Source organism: Camellia sinensis, chromosome 5 (assembly GCF_055761805.1).
Source record: "Camellia sinensis isolate YWXY chromosome 5, ASM5576180v1, whole genome shotgun sequence".
Lineage (NCBI taxonomy): Eukaryota > Viridiplantae > Streptophyta > Magnoliopsida > Ericales > Theaceae > Camellia > Camellia sinensis.
The window spans coordinates 207,498,886-207,518,933 of record NC_138965.1 but is presented as its reverse complement, the minus strand read 5'-3'; the positions used below and the strand labels follow the sequence as shown (position 1 = coordinate 207,518,933).

The following is a 20,048-nucleotide window of genomic DNA, read 5'->3' as shown; positions in this document are numbered from 1 at the left end:
CCGGTGCGGCGGAGGAACTCGGTGATAAGTGGGTTGAGTGGGAAGCGGAGGCCTCCTTCGATGATAGATAGTACGGTGAAGGGGCATTGTTCTGATCTGCCCCAAGGCGTTGTTTGCTCTTCTGCAAGCTCAAGGTGGACGTCGGCCGGGATGCCGTACTCCTCCTTGAACACGGCCAAAGCAGCCGGAGTATCTACGAGGAAGCAAAATTTCCCCATTTACGACCGACTAAATTAGCTCGGCTGTGGTTTGGCACTGTCAGGTGATTTGTGGCTGCTCGGTCTTTGGGAGCCTCAGGAATGGTCAGTGGTCCCCTTGGACTCTGCAGGAAAAGGAGGGCAAGTGTAAGAGGGAGCGCGGTCGTGCAAAGCGAGCTTGACTTTAGCTCGGTCGTCTAGAGTGCCAAACCACCTCGGTCGTAGAGGCTAACCAAGGAGCTCGGCCGCCCAAGCAGACCAGATTTTAGCCCGGTTGAGCAGCCAAGACCTTTGTTATCCCGGTTCTTGCTATGGTTAAGTCTAACTGGTTATTTGCTCGGTCAGGATGGTTTTTTGGATCAAACGAAGACTTGGAGCCCGGTCCACCCCAGTTCTTCGAAGTTCATCAGCGAAAATGAAGAACACCATGAACAGTGGGAGGTTTGGGACGATTTCTATGGCCTATGTCCTAAGAATTACGTTTTATTGCCCTATTGTGTGAAATATCAAGGAAAATAACAATAACAAGGGTTGGAGGGCTTACCAATATGGAGCAGTGGCTGCTTCTTCTTCGAGCGCGAGTTCAGGAATGGCAAAGGAGAGGCAAGAGATCTGGGTTGCTTGAAATGGCAGTGAGTCAGTAAGAGCTCAAGGAAGATGAGGGGGGAAATGTTTATAGAGGAGACGAGACCCCCCAAATTTAAATTCTGGCAAGACGGCGGGTTGGCTGCTCGAGAACCAATGGCAGCCCGCCACGTGTCCCCATTTATGACGACGTCAGAACTGAAGAGACAGGTTAAAGAGTTGAGTCAACCGGGCTACTTTTGAAGAAGAGAACGTCAACCGAGGAGTATAACCGGGCAAGTTTGCAGACAAGAATGTCAACTAGCCCGGTCGCCATTTCGCATTCTGAGGACCGAGGAAGTGTTATCCCGGTCGAAATAAGTAATCCCAGTCACGCTTTTGCGGACGGAATTAAGGGGCAATTGAGAGGGAGATTTATGATCTTAGATTGGGCCGTGACGTTAGCCGGACAGATTTAGGCCGAGGTATTGGGCTCCAAGATCAGGCCGTGATATTGCTCGGTAATGGCAAAACCCACGTGGAACCGAATTATTTGATCTCGATTCCGCGAAGGCCGGACAGGTAAAGGAACAGCTTAGATGAGGCTCTCCGGCTCACGCGTTGCAAGGTTGTAATGCACGCACCTTAGCCCGGTAGGAAGGCCTGTGCTTGGAGCTTGGCCGAGAAGGTCTTTGGCTGACCGGCGTTACCAATCTCCAGCTCAGGTTCGCCGGAATACAGTTGAGCACGGCTGGAATTAAGCCCGGTAGTAGGAAACTACGACATCAACTGCACTTGGGCATGTTCAGTATGGCCGTTGATAGCCGAGATAATGTTGCCCGGCTACCGTGCTCCCAGCAGAGTGGGCTGGTAGTTGGGTTAGGTGATGTATTGCAAGATTTGTGCTGACAGATGGGATAACAGAGCCACGTGTCGAGAGACCAATGGGAGTAGATTTGGGGCGCAAAAAGGTATATAAGCATGTCTGCGCCCCCCATACGCGATACAGGAACACTTTGTAAGGAAATTCTTACACTTAAACACTCCTCTCTCTCTCTCTCTATCCTAAGGTGTGCGCTAACTTGATCGTCGGAGGGTTTTTCCGGCTACACACTGCCGGGTAACTCACCGCTATTTACTCGCAGGTGACCGGATAGAAGCGGAGCTTGGAAGAAAGGAGTGCCGGCTTGCCTGAATATTTACTCCCCGCACATAAGCCACGACATCAGCAACGTGCTTATGTAAGCCATGACGTCAGCAAGGAGCGTCCAACGGGTATATTTTTGTGTATAAATAGAAGTGCTGTGTGTGGAGAAAAAAATCAAGAACTTGAAGAGAAAATTTTTGGTGAGCTCCAAAATTCTAAGTATATTGTATTCTACTCTTTCACTTTCAGATCTAAGTCTAGCCTTTGTTCTTACACTTTCATATCTATTCTTTGTGAGAGAATTATTGTAAATGAGGGTTTAAATACCGCTTATTCTTATTCCTTATTTTTATGAGAGATTTTGTAAGGGTAAGACATTTATTGTTGAGTGAGGCTCAATAGATAAGAGTAAGTCCCATGCCAAATCCACAAATTTGGTGGTGTATTTATTCAATTGATAGTAAATAAATTCTCAAGGAGGTTCCTTGGGGAGTGGACGTAGGCCTGGAGTGCCAAACTACTATAAATCTCAGTGTTTAATTTTCTCTCCCTATCTCTCTTACTTTTATATTGATAATTATTATTCTGTTTTTTTTTATTAAAATTCTAAATATTGTGTTAATTTTAATATTGTAGAATTTTTAATAATCCAATTCACCGCCCCTCTTGGGTTGCCTACTTGGGATAACACTCGGCTCTGGCATATTTATCAATTCTGGCCATGAGTTCCTCTATACTTTTTGGCAGTATTTTTGCCAATGACTTTCGAAGTGGACAATCATCTTTCAGGCCGTTCTTGAAAGATACGACGGCCACCTCTTGGTTGCACTCAGGTATTCGGTTAAACACCTCATAATACCTTTTGGCGTAGATCCTAAGGCTTTCATCCTCACTGATTCTCAAAGTCATCAGGGAGTCCACCCTTAATGGCTGTAGTTTATTTGTCACAAACCTGGCCACGAACATCCCGGCCAGGCCTTCCCAGGTTTTCATAGTTCCTTTCGGCAGCTTGTGAAACCAGTCTGATGCAATTTCCCCAAAGGAAGAGGGGGACATCTTGTAGAGCAATGGCTCGTTCCCGATGTATAATGCCATCGAGTTTAGGTACAAGCCGACGTGAAAGTTCGGGTCCGACTTACTGTCGTATATCTGGAATCTCGACATGTGGAACCTTTTTGAGGCCTCAAATTTGTCCAACTCTACTGAGAACGATGTTCTCGGCTTGATCGGGAAAGTAACCTCGGCATTTTGTTGCTTCCTCTGGAGGTAATCCCTCAGATCCTCCTTGGTTCGTCCTGGAGCTCGGCTATCTCCGGATTTTAGCCTTTTCGGCGCGCTGTTTCCAGTGTCATTATAAGTCCTCTTGGACCTCTCTCCGTTAGTTGCGTCGAAACATAATTCCTTCCCTTGAACATGCCGATGTTCTTTGGGGTCAGTTTCTGTGGTACGATGCGTCCTCCGTGAATTTCCCTTCATTGACTCTCCTCGCCCGACCTCCCTTGAAGGCCGGTGAGAGTGTTCCTTGGTCCTGGTGTGCTGGGGGCTACAGGGACTGCTTTCTTCCCTCCCTTCTGGGCATTGTTCTTGGCCGCTGGAATCGGCGTGTCTTGCAGCGGGAATGGTGGCTGCATGATGTTGTTTTGCATCATGAAATTGACGACCGTTTGTAAGTCTGTCATTCCCTTCATCTTTTCGTCCCTCCGCAGGCATCTATCTTTCCATACCTGGAGGTCATCCTCATTATAATACCCACTTCGGTCTGATTTCTTTGGTGCGTCGCCCTCCTGGCCGATGTCCTTTTCTCTGTGATTCTTATCACGAGTCTCTTTGTTGCAGTCGTCTTCTTCGACGTCAAGGTCGATACGTTTTCCACTCCCAACAGGAGTGTCGTTTCCAACCTTTTCTTTCCGTCTGTTGTTGACCATCTATTCTACTATCTTTCCCACAGACGGCGCCAAATTGTGTGTGTCAATTTCCAACCACACTGCCAATCAAGCGCTCAGCTAGAGAACACTAGCAGAATAGATGTAGCCCGAACAACCTGTCACAGAAAGAAGAGATTCCGGCGGTGGTTCGTCCACCTGGGGGCACTCCGATGATCAAGTCAGTTATCTCTCAAAAACAGCAAAAGTGCTTAACTCACTATTCATAATACAAAAAGCGTACCTTAGACCCATGGGGGTGCCTCTCTTTTATAGCCAACACTTACCTAGTCCCAATAGAAGCCTAGCTTTGGACTTAAGATTACTGTTAATCTTGGACTCCTAGTAGGATTGTGATAAACTCTCTAAGAGCCTTATACCCAAACTGAAGCCTTCTCCCATTCTAGGACTCTCGTCCCTTATCCGCTAATCTCGGATTCCGGTATCTTCGGAGATAACCTCGGCCTAACTGAGATCATCTCGGCGTCATGATCAGGACACGTGGCACCTTGACTGGCACTCCAATGACACCTCGGCCACGTGTCGTTATTCAAAAATTATGTCCTCACATATATTAAAGGGTAAATTACCGTCTAATTAAAATAAGAATTGTCTGCAGTGGTTTGGAAATTTACAAATATCTCCTCTCTGTCAAAATTTTTTATTTAACAGAATTAATTGAAAAAATAAAATTTTAACTATTCTCCAATATAATAATAAAATTATCTGAATTATTAATTAAAATAAAATTTTAACATTATTAAAAATTGTTAATTAATTTAATGATTTATTAATAAAATGAACTATTTATTATGAAATTAGAAACTTTAGGAGGCATAATGTAATTTTTAAAATCACAGTAGATAATTCGTAATTTAAATAAACTTTAGGGAGTGTGTTTGTAATTACATTAATTTAAAATAACAAAGCATGAAAAATAAAAAATTTGAATTTTTAATCTATATTTTTTAGTTTTTAATATTTTAATCATTATTTTTTCGAATTCACTTAATTTAAGGTTGGTTTGGGAGACAGGTTAACTTTTTGATTATTAAATCTGGAGTTAAAAAGTCTCGTTTGAAATAAATTTTTTGACTTTTTTAACTTTATTAAAAAAAAATGAAATGATTATACTTTAAATGTGACATATTATCTTATTAACTTTTTAATTTATTTTATCATTTTGTAATTAAAATAACCTTTTAGCTCCAAAATCTACCATACCAAACGAGTGCTTAGATCACTTATAAAGTATAAAAATCGTAAGAACACCTTTACAAAATTCAAAAATTACAAAATTTTTTTTTTTTTTTGTTTTTTTGTTTTTGTTTTTGGTGTTCTCACAAATATATACATTATATATTAAATAACAAAACACGAAAAAACAAAAATATCAAAACATATCAAAACTGTCATTTAAATTGGAGAATATTCTTCTTACACTTGTACTAATCAAGCTGCATTGCAGCCAACTCAAAGTCAAAACGAAAGTGCTACATGGAACAGAAAGGAAACGAAAAAAAAAAAAAGAAAAAAAGAAAGGAGGGGTCAATGAATAAAAAGAACAGATTTTTTCATTTCACATTGCACATTACCTCTCTATTTACAGAATTGGGGATTCAAAATGCCATGAAACCTATGACTACGTCACCACATAGTTCTTCCTGCAAAGCCAATCTCTCTCTTCCACTTCTGGAAGCTTTCCATTTGAAAAATCGTCTGATTGGCTACTGAAAAACATCAAAATCACAACATCAACAATGTTAATGAACTTGTTTCTAAAAACTGTTTTCAAAAACAATTTCTGAAAACAATCCACTTTTAGGATATACACTGTAAAGTTCTTAAATTTTTGAAAACTGTTTTGGTACAAAAACTAAACACTAGGTGATTTCAAACTTTTCAATACTTTCGTTTCCGGAAAATGAAAACAAAATCAAAGAAAGTTCCAAAATATGGTGGAATATACTGTATCCACTTTTGCGCTGTTGTAGAAAACCGTACACTATGAACCAAAAAGCAATCTGCGGAACCGTTCGACTCTGGTTAGACGACCGTTTGAAAACTTTGCTTGGTCATGGCATGAAGTCCTGTTATGCAAAGTTCTCCTTTTTCTTTTTGCCCGGTACAAGAAATCCTCCGTGTCCAAAACGTAAGAGACCTATGACATTACCAAATACAACCCATATTTAGCATCAAAATGTCACACTTCGTAACATAAAAATACATTCCCTCAAATCACTACTTGATGACAAAAAAACTCGACTTCATAAAACACACCTTGGATGAATTGCAAACTATCTTGCACTCGAGACCATTCACAATTTGGAGTCCCTCCATGGCTTGGCTTGTAGCAGAAAATTCATCTCCAAATTCATTTTTGTATTTATTTCTGCAAAAACAAATCAACATTCACTAACCGACAGCAGTAAAGTCAAGGCTATAAAACAAACCAAGCTACTCGAGCTTGACTCATGTTCGACTTGCTAAAAGCTTGTGAGATTGGCTTGTTAGGTAAACGAAGCCGAACTTAAAACATATTTTAAAGTTTGTTAATTTTCTGAGCTTGGCTCAAACTTAGCTCGATAACTAAAGCTCGTTTAAGATCGACTGAATTGATAAACAAACCAAGATTGAACACATTTTTGAAGCTTGAAAGTTTTGTCTGTTTTGAAACCAAGTTTGAACTAGTTACTCAACTTGACTCAACTCATTTATAACCCTAAGTAACCATAAAAGACTAAAAACTGCGAGGAAAATCCCAAGAAAATCCCAAGACTTCTTCCTTTTGTCCGTTGCGTACATACCTTCTCAAGAAAATCCCAGACTTCTTCCTTTTGTCAGGAACAAGTGACAAGAAGTCATTATGAAGATAAGCTGCGAAATTAGGGTCCATGGAAACAGCAGTGACTTCGGGCTTATCATGGCCATAGTCCATAAACCGTATGGACAAACGAGTTGGTGCGGATGACTGCAGCAAATTAAAACCCACTGGTATATCAGGGCATATTAAAAATGTAAAAGTTTCTGTGTGTAATCAGATAAAATTTCGCACCAAGTTGCAAAAATAATAAAAGACCTACACATTCAATCCGATATATGTTCTCATCATGAAGAAGAACACGGGCATTATCATGATAAACTATATCAACAAATCTTCCAGGTTTTCTTGATTTTTCATATGCATATAGTTGGAGAAGTTTGTTGTCCATCTCATCACTTGTTATCATTTGAAGCTATGAGAGAAACCCCAAAAATGAATCTTCAAGTCAGAATCAGAAAATAAATATACACCAAAAAACACATGAAGAGAAATGGATTATGTTAATGTTTACCTGTTTGACAAGTTTATATATCAACTTGTCTAACGTGAAGAGAAGGTATGACTGTGTTCCAATAATAGCTCGGCAATCATCCTCAAATTTTGTGTTATCAAAGGAACCATCAAGTAAATTGTAAAGTGCACTCATGAATCTAAAACACGTAGAAGGAAATTGCAAAATCAATATGCATTAATCATTTGAATGTTGTTTGAAAGAAAAAACTTGCAAAGTCAACCCACCTCGCATACAGATCGGTTGGACTTGTATCATTTGAACCTCTCCACTTCTTTTCAGCAGATGATGAATTAATCTTCGCCGATTGTATTCTCTCATACAGTGTCTGCAAAGTATATATATATATATATTAGGAACAATCATGTAAAAATATTTCAAAACAAACTAAGACTTACTTGATGAAGCCTAAACAGCACATAGAAAGAATCATTTCCATAAAAGACACAAGAATCCTTCTTTCCATGTAATGCCAGAGGAACGTGCTTCGTAAGAGGCTTCACTGTTTGTAGAAAACACTCAGAGAGTGGCAACAATGTTCCCTCTCCTTCAACATCATGAGCATCGGCCGTCCCTTCAGCCTCACCTTCACTTTCAGCCTTATTATCATTCTCATCATGATCTCCATCTTCTTCATGCTCCTCCCGGGAGCAATCTTCGCCGTCAGCAGACTCACTTGCTGAAACATCACCATTTTCAAAAGCGTTTTCACTGTCCTCCGATGACCTCTGAGCACTTCCCTCACCTTCATCATCAGCATCGACATCATTTTCTCCTCCTGTCTCTCCACAACATATTTCTTCTTCTCCATGTTTGATTTGATTTTGATATTGCCTGTTTGCAGCACTATCCTTCGATTTAGGTGCAGCCTCCATATCACCATTTCCATATGCTGCAAAATTATCCTCCTCAAAATCTCCATTTGGAGATAATTCGCCCTCCTCTCTTTCAACTTTGGAGTGCCCAACAAATTCTTCGTGATACCGGTGAACTTTGTTGCCTTCTGTAATTGCCCCATTTAAAGATGAAACTGGTTTTGGACAATCACCACCCTGTAGCATCATCAAAGAGGACCAAAGAATTTTTCATTAATATGGCATATGAATCCAAATAAATATATCTTTTTACATCCATTCTATTATTATTTTTTGATAAATTAAATCCATACAAAAATATTACAAATATGCAAACCCGTTGTGATTTTGTTTTTCTAACATGTAATGCATATTTGCTGAGATTCTGCATTGACATTTTAGTAGTAGATCCATAATTACAAAAAGTGTTTCTGACCCATGTTCCACAGAAGATTTGAACACTCCTCTTTTTGGGTGATGGGAGATATACCATTGAAGCTAACAACTGGTGATAGACCACTATGATTTCAGTATAGATTTCTTCTCATAGATCAATTTAACCAAGTAAACAGCTGGCCAATGGCAAATTGTAACCCCACACTTAGGAAAGTAAAATGCTATTTTGTAAGCCAATCGTCCATTCTTTAGTCCTTTTATTTATGCTTCTTTCAATGCTTAACATCAGAGAATATCAAACATCATAATAAAGATATTACTCACCAAAACCAAGAGCACTCAACCAACAAAGAATGAGCTCTATTTGATAACCTAAGAATGCCAATTTCAAGGGATTATTACCAGAAACTTCATCATACCTCTGATGAAGGTAAAATTTCATCCCTAGGCCTCATTTCAAGCCCACCCTCAACAGCAGCATTGCCACGTCCGGTAGGAATAGCACAAAGGCCTTGCAATAAAAAGTGCATCTCAGAATCCCAGCCATCAATATCAGAATAATGACACCAAAATAATGGCTGGCAGTGTCTAGGTCGGAGAGCAGAGGAACAAAATAAATACAAGTTGTACAAGATTCGAGAACATTATGCAAACCTGATGGAATTTCCCTGTTTGCTCCTGCAACCAGTGATGTATTTGAATTAGCTAACTGCTCATTTGAAGTACCTTGTCTGCTGAGCCCAGATGTTTCATTAGCCAAAATAGTATTACTCTGAACGCTTCCAAGTTGACTGGTGTTATGTAAGGTATCACTTTTACATGCAGTATGATTAACATCATGAGGACTATCTTCTTTAATCCCATTTTCACCATTTATCAACCAAACTCGGCAGGAACTTGATTGTTCGGGCGGAGTACTTTCATCTCCATTTCTGGATGGATTTGATTTTTTGGTAGTAATGATAGTTGTACCACCAATTGGACTGCCATTACTGTCTCCAACATTTACAGCACCACTTTGTGAAATATGATTCTTATCCTTTACAACATCTTCCATGTCCTCTGCCCCTTGAGGCCGAGAAGGAACCCCGAGCATCGGTTCCAAGAAGGTTTTCCAAATCTTCACAACTTTATCCAACTGTTCAGTCGTACAAACTTCACCACAGGTATATTTGACTAGCTGGTACAAGTCTTCATGGATGTCCGAATCAGGATATTCAAATTGCATATGTGGAATGATAGTTCTTCTATTTCCAGCAGCAAAAGCAAGAAGCATATCATCATCCTTGTGCTTCTTTTCACTGATTTCTTTAATCTCAGTCAATAAGGCTGTACAAAGATGTTAAAACATGAAATATGATCCATCGTAACTGAACAAAATATGAGACATCCCATGTCATATGGTGATTGCATGAATTCCTTATGTTGAACATAATATTTGAAATTAGTCGACTTAATCTTTTTATGTAGTATACATAAGAATCAATTTGGCTTTCTTAAAGCATGTCCAAAATAAGACATTTCAAAGGTCTTAGATGGTCTAAAATTTCCATTCCACATTGGAGACCACCAAGTTGTGTTAAACACAATGGAATGATTCTATTTCCATGGATGTCCAAGCAATTCCACAATTAACAAAATATTGAAGGAATATAAAGATACGAATTCCTCTTGCATCCGTGGAAAGTCAACTCAGATTCCTCCTCAGTTGAGTCTCCAAAAGATTTTTTTATATAAAAAAAGCAGCTTTCTTCTAAAAATCAGGAAGACATTTTCCTCACATGTTGAAATCTTTACTAATGGCTGGTTTGACATGTTGAGAAAAAGTTAAAAAGTTACTCAAAAAGTAAAAAAGTTATCACTATTCACAAATTAAAAATATAAAAAAAATTAATTTCCACAATATTAGTATAATTCAAAAAGCTACACAGTGATGGTACCAAAAAAAAAATAGATATACATATTCATTAAGTTGGAGAGTACTGTTGGGCCCATGGGGGCCCACTACGGATCCCATTTTCGTTAATTCGAACCATTCAATATGTAGAACTTGTCGAGCATTATATGCTTGAAAAAAATCACATTGATCGAATATGGATAGCTATGTAATCAAATCAGATTTTTTTCAGCCATTTATTTTTCACTGTACATTTTTCTCATACAAAATTGTTTTGATCACATAACTATCGATATTCGATCAAAGTGATTTTTTATAGGCATATAATACTCAACGAGTTCTACACATTCAACGGTTTGGATTATCAAAAAAGGACCTGTGGTGGGCCTCCACGGGCTCAACAGTACCCATGAAGCCTCATGCTGTATATGCATATGGTTCAGATTCTTCTCACCATTTCAACCATTCCATATAGTCCTTGTGCAGCACTGTTACTGATGAGTCTAGAACGTAGGGGTAAAAACGTAATTTTGCTATTTTATACAATATTTTAATACACATTTTTTTCGTAAAAAGACAAAAAGTTATCCCCAATAACCACCTTTTTTTTCCTATACTTTTTAGTCCAAAAAGTCAAAAAGTACACTTATTTAGCACACTCCAAACAACCCCTAAAAATAGAACTACAGAAAGTAACTCTTATAATGGATATCATCAAAATGGTTAGGAAGGTAAGGAAACACTTTGAGAGAGAAGCAGAACTATTCACATTATGGAGATCAGATCTCAATGTCCCAATTTCAAGTCTTTATACTCTTGACTGGCATAAATTCATCATCAGGAATGTGAAACCAAATCCCAAAAGTTCCTGGAAGCTAATGTGAGTAAAAATGAAAGCATTGCCTCAGCATAAGTAAGGAACAAAATTTTCAAATGTTTCCATTGAAACAGAATAAACATTTCCGTTTCCCAAGGGTCCAAAACGCAATACTAGTGGAATAACGAAATTCTTCTGCTTTCATTCATAAATGTTTTTAACAATGTTTTTAAAAAACTAAAGGTTAATAACATTTACTTCTAAATTACCTTTTGAGCTCAAGCTCTTTGTGTCCTGCTGCTTGAAGTAAAAGCTACGATGATCAAGCGATTTGTGATAGTTCTTAGCATAGATTTCAGCCCAAACTTTATTAAAATCAGCACGACACCTAGCCCACTCCTCTTGTTTCTGCTTCAAGCGAGTTAATATGACTGGCAGCGCAAGAGGTGCATTCTTCCTCAGTAGATCCATCACATCAAGGCCATGGTCACCATATAAACGTTCGATGCACCTCAGATTCAGAGCTACAATAAACACAAAAGAGAAAAGCATTCAACATGATAGCTTAAAAGATATCCTGCAAACTCGTTAGTCACTTATAAACTTTATCACCTGTAAAATGGTCCTCAATACGAATTGAACTGTCTGCTTTGATTGTATTATCATTTATCCTGTCTAATAATTCTTCTACACGCTTAGTTGTCGCATTAACAGACTCCAACAACATGTCCAATTCAAACCTGACATCATATAAAACAATAACATCAGCAGATGTCAAACTCTAAACAATATGAAAGAAAACACTTCAAAGATTCAAACTATTAATTGCACAGTAAATATAAAAGAAAACAAGGAAAGGTTGCATAGAATCATGGAATAAATTATAGTCATGCAATAGAGAGAGATATTCCAGTAGCAAGTACTTGATTCAAACAAAAATGCACAAGCATTGCATAATTAATCAGGCTGCTAAGCATCTCTAGTAGTGTAGTATAACAAGGAAAGGTTGCATAGAATCATGGAATAAATTATAGCCATGCAATAGAGAGAGATATTCCAGTAGCAAGGACTTGATTCAAACAAAAATGCACAAGCATTGCATAATTAATCAGGCTGCTAAGCATCTCTAGTAGTGTAGTATTCAGGTCTAGCAATAATGCTAAAATAGTACAGTACAACAAAAACACACTAAAATAGCCCAGTTGTATTTTATACTATGCCTTCAACCAGTTGACTTTTATGATAAAAAGTACATCAATGCCATTATAACTGGAGTTTAATTTATCACTAATTACAACGATGTCATGTCAAGATAAATTTTGAGAGTGAGTTAATTTGTTACAAATGATTTAAGATAAATTAAATATATAGATAGAAATTACATCTATGCAATAGCCCATCTATTTATTTGTAACGTTGACTTATATTAATAAATTGAATAAAAAATAAAAAATAAAAAATCACTGTTGGAGTACTAGACACTGTTGGAGCACTAGACACTGTTGGAGCAGTAGGTAGCAAATCTTTATAAAGTGCACTTTTGATAGCTAAAACAACACAACATACTACACCATTGGAGATGCTCTAAACTAGTAATCTAAAGCTGCAAAGTAACAGGGAGGAGACAGAAAATGAAACTGAGAAGCCACAAGAGGAAATAAGGTCTTACGTAATGTCAAATAAAGGTAAAACGTATACATTAATAATATTTTAAGCCTCCAAGAAATTCCAAACCTGTCATCTTCACATCGAAACAAGCTTTCTTCATACTGGTTTTTGCGCATGTGTTTGAAAGAATAATCCTCACTTCCAGAAGTGACAGACACCCAATGATCATTCAATACTTCAGCGCCAACATCTGTTCTCTGACTAGCTGAAGGTATGGGATACTGCATCAAGAAAACATTAATTCTGTATGCTTCCAGAAGTTAGTGAATGCCTCAAAAGTCGGAAATCTCGATGAAAGAACTACTTACATTCTTGGGCAGAAGTCGATAGCTGGGAGTGCATTGCTCACAGTTAGAGAGGTCAAGTTCTTGAATAGGTTTTGCCATATATTTGTCCTTGCTTGAAAAGAGAGACATCTTGTGGCCTGCTACATCTTTACTACCAAAGGATACACCTCTGTCGGGTCGATCCCTTTCTCTGTTTTCACAATCTCTATCTTTGGCTTTATCATCCCGATCTCTATCCCTGTCCCCTATCTTTAGTGGCCTGGGTAAATTTCCTTCATTCCCCAAGGATCCTGTAATTAATTAAAAGCCAGGTTAGACATTACTGTGCACAGCATTAAGGTATTTCAATGCCTTCTAAAATGTTGATCGCATCAATAGCAACTTCACTTGAGATCTAGAAACTTAAGGATACAGATACCTGAACACCTTGGGCAAAAACAAGCTAAGAGAAACATATCTAACCATAAATATAAAATCTAAAACTAAATCATTTAACTTACTTTTACTCATAACACCGGCAACAGCAAGAAAATCATCTGCAAGATAGATCTTAATTAAATACAATCATAAGAATGCAGAATCCAGATCAGAAAATATACTTAAATACATAGAACTTGATAAGCTGCAGTCAATGACCATTACCAATCTTTTCACATCGAGCAAAAAATTCGTTGAACCCCTCCATTAGGTCTGGATATCTCCCAAGTAAGCCATTGACCTGACACAACCAAAAGATGCCATTAACTTACGATCATATCTGCACATGCAAATAATTACTTCATTTGTACACACATGCAATGCATACCAGAACGGACAAACATTATAAATACAAGCATTGAAAATTATGGCATACCAGATTTTGCAAGTCTGATCGTGAAATGATTTCTCTGCTGTAGAGATCAAGGCACTTTAAAAAGTCATTGTAAACATCAGATCTCTCCTTCACTTTTTCGCAAAAGGAAAACTCTTGGCTGTATATACCTGCAACCACACCAACGTACTAAGGATGCAATTGAAACACTGAGAACTAGTGGCTAAAAAACAGGGCAACAGAGGGAAGTACAGACGTACATATATTTTACTCAGGGTTGTTCAAAATTTTAATGTTAACTAGAAAACACTGACCTAGTGATTTACGTTTCGGAATACACTGACCTGGCTTAGTACATCATAAGTCTCACAACTAAAGTAAAATGATGTTTTCCTTTGAAATACCTTAACAAGTTGTTACAATATATATTAAGTAAAGACACAATAATAAATTGAACAACATTAAAGCCTGTGAATTCACAACTAGCACAATTACTCACTTTTCAAGGCAGATTTGTCATCATAAGAGGATGAACCAGGGTGCATCCCAAAGTTTTCTTCCCCTTTCCCACCCTGGCGTAATTGATCAGCAACAGAATCTTCAATCCTATGAGCAGATTTCCGTTTATGTGGGAAATGCTGCATACCATCATGCTCAAAGTCTCTATCATCCTGCTCCCGTTCTCTTCGGTCTCTGTCTTCCCTTTTCTCCTTCTCTTTTTCACCACGTCTCTGCTGCTCTTTGCCAGCTCTCAGCAATGCTTTATCATGGTCTAGATCTGGCCGGTCAACACTGAGATCACAGTCCGCATGTGAAACGATACGCTTCTGGCAAAATTTTATAATAGGTGATATGTTAGATTGATCATAAAAAATAAGTTAGGAGGGAAAAGGCCAATAAATAAATAGGTAAATAATTGGAGAAACTACCTTTTCAACATGCATAAGCCTTGTTGCGGACAAAGGCAAGCCCCTATCATCATGGCGGAAGATAGAATTCCTACCAGATGGAGCAAAGGCAAGAGAGGCTGCTGCTGAAGCATCAGGTAGAAAATGTGTGAACTCCACAAGCAGGTCATGGTGCTCTCGGAAAAGAGTAGCAACCTACAAATAGATGAAAATTATTAGTAACACTCACCATTAAGGGAAACAACTCCAATGCCATAGCAATGTAAACGACAAAAAAGGAAAATGCCAAAAAGCAGATAGAAGTTAATGACTAGAAAACACAACAAACACACCTCCTGGTAGACCTCAGTAATGGATTTGTTTTCCTTTCGATACATATTCAAAATGTCAAGAAAAGATTTATACACAATATCATCATCTTGAAACCTTGTCTGCAAGCAAAGCACCATTAGATGCAAACCATTGAAGGGAAAACTAGAATATAATACTTAAATGCAGCATGCTGTTTTCACCTTAATTTTATTGACAAAATTGATAGCTTCTTCAAATTCGACAGGCTTCTTAACAGGAGCTGGTTCAGTCTCAGGCGGAAGGGTGATCTCATAACCCTTAGGCAAAAAGGTATTGAAACCCAAAATTAGGTCCCGATACCCTTTAAATAATTCCTTCACTCTTTGTATGACACCAGTCGTGTCGGTTCTACAAACAAGAAAAAAAATAACATTCAAATCAATGAGTGTTTTTTTTTTCCTTTTCAATGAGTGAAAACTTGATTTTGGATTCTGCAAGTACAGTAAAAAAAAAAGAGGCAAATAATCAAACCTTTGAGCCTTGAAATCTTTCATAACTTCAAGGAACTCATTGTATTTCTCCCTATCGTCTTGAAATATGTCCTTAACCGCCTTGAGATATGCCAGTGCATCGTTTGTTGTTAGTTTCTGTGTGCTTGCTCCAGCCATTATCTGAGGTTGCCCAGAGCTTCATCACCCAAAAAATTTAAAAAAATTAATCAATATATTCATCAACTCCTTGAATGAATCAAATGGCCAAGTGACAGTCAATTTTTCTTTTCATGATAACAACAAATTTATAGTAAAAATACATTCTTTCAACAAAGATGGGTATGTACAATGTTCTATAGAACAGAAATCCTTATTTTTACCTTGAACCCTGGGCACAATCAAACTTCAGACAGATTTTCTAAAGACGACTTGAACAAAAATCTAATATTATTATCCAATCCAAATATATATATATATATATATATTTAAATCCAAAGCCTTTACTCGTCAACCAAACAAAATATCTAACCAGTATACTAACAGAATTCACAGAACCGCTGATAATATCAAGATTCAATAGAATTTTAAATAAATTACACGATTACAGAGTCAAAAGATTAAATTTTCATCACTAAATAAAACACCACGTGAACAAGCACACATAATCACAGCTTACAATCTCACAAAATAAGAAAATTGAGAGAGAGAGAGAGAGAGAGAGAGAGAATGGGGAAAAAGAACTAGAGAGAGAGAGAGGACTAACGGTTCGGCGCGAGAGGAGACGATGGGCCGTTTGAGTTGAGAACTCATGTACGCATCATCTCTAGACCTCTTCATCTTTGCAATTAACTTTTAATCTTCAAGAAATCATGCTTTGTCGAGACTTAAGAGAGTCCGATTAAATTCACAATCCTAAGAAAAACACAACTCTCATTCAAACCAAAATAGCAAGAAATTACACACCAGATCTGGAAAAATTCACAAACAAATCACAATAACGCACAATTTTAAATTCAAACCAAACCTCTCAACAGATCACCTTCGAAGCACAAATTTCACACCAAAAAAAAAAAACAAAAAACCGAGACTAAATTACATTACTTGAAAATAAAGCAAGGCACATAACATAATTGCAGAGACAACAATGGTTTAATCGGAGAAGCGGAAATTACAAAGAGAGAGCCCAAGATCTTCGAGTCGACGGCAGACGAAGAACAAAGATGCGTTAGAACAAATATGTGTCGTGCATATATATATATATATATCAGAGCATATATGATAGTATGATCTTAGAGAGAGAGAGAGAGAGAGAGAGAGAAAGAGAGAGAGGGAATTCGATAATTGAAACAACACTTTCTTTTACAGAGAAAAACAGAGGACGCAAATTTGAGAGAGAGAGAGAGAGAGATGTGTGTAACGTGGTGCGGTGCTGATATATATACACACACAACACATAAAGAAGAGATGAAAGGAAAATAGGGGTGTGGAGATAGTCGTTTTTCTTTTGGGCAAATTACTTATATATTCTATTTAAATGAAACAACATTTTTTTTTACCGAGAAAAACATAGGACGCAAAATTGAGAGAGAGAGAGCTGCGTAATGTGTTGCGGTGTTGATATGTATACACACAGAACACAGAAAGAAGAGATGAAAGGAAAATAGGGGCATGGATATAGTCGTTTTTCTTTTGGGCAAATTATTTAAATGATTTGAAGTCTACTTAGTTATATTCTTTTCGATATTTTCAAAAATTTATTTCGTATTTTTTATTTTTGTTATTTTTTGTGCATTTATTTTTATCTGCTTCTATCTCTTTGTAATTTTTGATAATCGACGATTATACATTAATTTTTCTCTTTCTAATGTATAATTATCAGCAACCAACGACTAAGATTGATTGGGGTTCACCGGTCACTAATCACCGACTCTTCATTTTACCCTCACTGATGGCGAAGAAGACGAGTTTCCGGCAAAGAAGATCCAACTAGATTTAAATAAAAAATAGTTACCGGAGTACAATCTTCTCTATATCTATTTCTCTCATCCAATCTCTCAATTTTTCTACATTTTCTCTACTTCACACTTTTATTTTTCTGTTTTAATGGAAAAAAATTTTAAGTTCTGAATAAATTGTTTACGAGTTTTAGTTACAGACAATGAAAATTGTAAAATTTTACAGTTTTAAAATTATAAAATTTTGCAGTTTTATAACATGTTTTCAGTTTGATTAATAAGAATAAATGCTTAATAAAATCATACTTTGAAACTGTAAAAAACTGTAACATTTTACAGTTACTTTTCAGTTTGATCAATATTGGAGATTAGTTATTTAAACCCTACAAAAATTAAAAAATAATATATATTTTTTTCTATTGTTGTTGTTGTTGGTTTTTTTTTTTCAGTTTATTAATATTTAGTGCATTTTCTTATTTTTTTTTCACTATAATATCTCTGTTTATTTTTTTTCAGACAATATTTTGGACATTCTGGAAAATTTCCAACGATATTCTTGACGTCCATCAAACATTCAGGACATTCAGGCAACTTCTAGTGATATTCAAAATACTCCGACGATACTCTAGCGACTTCCAAGTGATGTTGAACATTTCGGCGAGTCTCCAGTGACCGTCAAACAAAAGTTCGGCGGTGGTGGAATGTAGCAGTGTTTTTAAATTTATAAAAAACAAAGGATTTTTTTGTAACAATTAAAAATATGTAGATTTAATTGGTGTAAGTGTTTTATTTTGAGACTAGATGGGTTTTAAACTTTATATATGAGACTTACTAGTAAGTGCCCCTTTTCCTTTTAACGGATTGGGCTTCTTTTCGGCCCATTTAATTGAATTGATAGTAATTATTTAATTTTTTGTCAAAAAATAAACAATAAGTATATTTTTAAAATAAATATGAAACATACTAAAAATAGTTATTATTGAAATATGTAAAAAAATATATTGAAATAATAAATATTTTGATTGACAGCTCTGAGGACTATCATTAATAAGACACTACAAATATTATATTATAATTATCAGATTGAATTTTTTTACTAAAAAAATAAAAACACGTTTTATAGATAATCAATGTGTATAAATTTAAAAAATAAAATAAACTTAATCATTAAAAGTCTAAAACTAGCAAATTGTCAAAATAAATGGAATGATTTGGTAACGGTTTAAAAATCAGTTGTTTGGTTAAAAAAATTTATTTTACTATAACGTATTTGGTAAATTCATTTCTTACCAAAAACACAAAAAAAACAAAAACAAAATCACTTAACCGTTTTGAAAATTCATCTGAAAGTTCAAAATATGTCAAACAAATTTAATTTTGTATATCAATTTTTTTTCAGACTTATTAGTTTTAGTCATAAGTTAATTTTTTAGTTCTCTCCTAAAGAAAACCAAATTCAAGACTAAAGTAAAGCTCAATACTTTTTTTATGCCTCTATTTTTCATTTACTCGGAATTGTTCACAAACAAGTTTATAGGTATGGAACTGGCCACATAACTAATACATAAAATATAAGTGGAATAATTTGAGTGAACTCGTATATTTTATAATAAATTTCACTATGTAATATGTATGACTATAATTATTTTACATGATTGATTTTGTATCAGTAATTTTGTTGATAGTCCACTGATTATCATCAGTTAATTAGGACATGCTTTTGAAGTTTCAAAGTAAATATTTGCCCAACAATGGAGGGTACATTTGCCCCCAAAAAGTAGTGATATACAAATATACACGTTAGAAATGTTTATTTATTATTGCTTGGAATTTGGATACTTGTATATGTGCATAATGTGATGTAGATTGAAATGTGTATGGGAGGATTGAGATCCTATGGAAGATCTTTATTATATTATTTAAATAGTAATGCATTATTATTTTAAATTTTAAAAAAATTATTTCAATTATTAACGTAATTTTTTAACAATTATTGAATAATATAATGAAAATTCTTTCATTACAACAATTTAATGTAGAGCATCTAGATGATTGTAGGTGAGTTAGTTTCTGTTAAATGATTGTTTTTGGCAAAACAGCCCGTTTGATTTTGTTTTTCATTTGTTGTTATTTTTGTTTGTATATTTCAAAATAAAAATAATAAAAACTTTTTAAAAAAAACCAAACCATTTGTATTTTTATATGAAAATAATTTTCCTTTTTTTCAAAACAATTTGTCAATTAATTTTTTTTTGCACAAAAAGAAGAGAGAAAACAACTAAACAAGCTTGATTTAGAGTTACGGCAAGTCCACGGATTTGTGAGTGGCTGTTGGTAAACAGCTAGGGTCATTCAAAACGACGTAGTAATCTGTTTTTTTAAATTTATTTTTTAAAATCGTTTTTAAAGTTTTTGGTACTTGGTTTTTAAAGTTCAAGTAGGATGATGTAGAAGGTCCAAAACAAGTTAAGTACGTTTGGACTGGAATAGTCTTGAATTGGGCCCATG

General features: G+C 36.2%; 1 protein-coding gene across 6 annotated transcripts; it reads right to left on the bottom strand.

Moving 5' to 3' along the window:
* Positions 1–5,221: 5,221 nt before the first annotated feature.
* Positions 5,222–17,038, bottom strand: LOC114278748 (paired amphipathic helix protein Sin3-like 4). 6 transcript variants are annotated; one of them, XM_028220869.2, is made up of 24 exons: positions 16,758–17,038; positions 16,349–16,497; positions 15,626–15,781; positions 15,316–15,502; positions 15,136–15,234; positions 14,825–14,998; positions 14,395–14,722; positions 13,938–14,065; positions 13,727–13,802; positions 13,585–13,620; positions 13,106–13,374; positions 12,864–13,018; positions 11,742–11,869; positions 11,399–11,653; positions 9,070–9,744; positions 8,835–8,926; positions 7,564–8,217; positions 7,393–7,493; positions 7,166–7,304; positions 6,914–7,066; positions 6,638–6,801; positions 6,111–6,222; positions 5,835–5,991; positions 5,222–5,560 (listed from the first exon to the last, which is right to left on the bottom strand). In XM_028220869.2, the coding sequence occupies exons 2-23, from the start codon at positions 16,420–16,422 to the stop codon at positions 5,836–5,838; spliced, it is 4,311 nt and encodes a 1,436-aa protein (XP_028076670.2). In that variant the 5' UTR covers positions 16,423–16,497; positions 16,758–17,038; the 3' UTR covers positions 5,222–5,560; position 5,835. The 6 variants fall into 6 exon arrangements, with proteins under 6 accessions (XP_028076670.2, XP_028076675.2, XP_028076672.2 ...); XM_028220874.2 differs by having other exon boundaries at positions 5,800–5,991; positions 16,758–17,031; XM_028220871.2 differs by having other exon boundaries at positions 5,222–5,991; positions 16,758–17,031.
* Between the last annotated feature and the right edge of the window lie 3,010 nt (positions 17,039–20,048).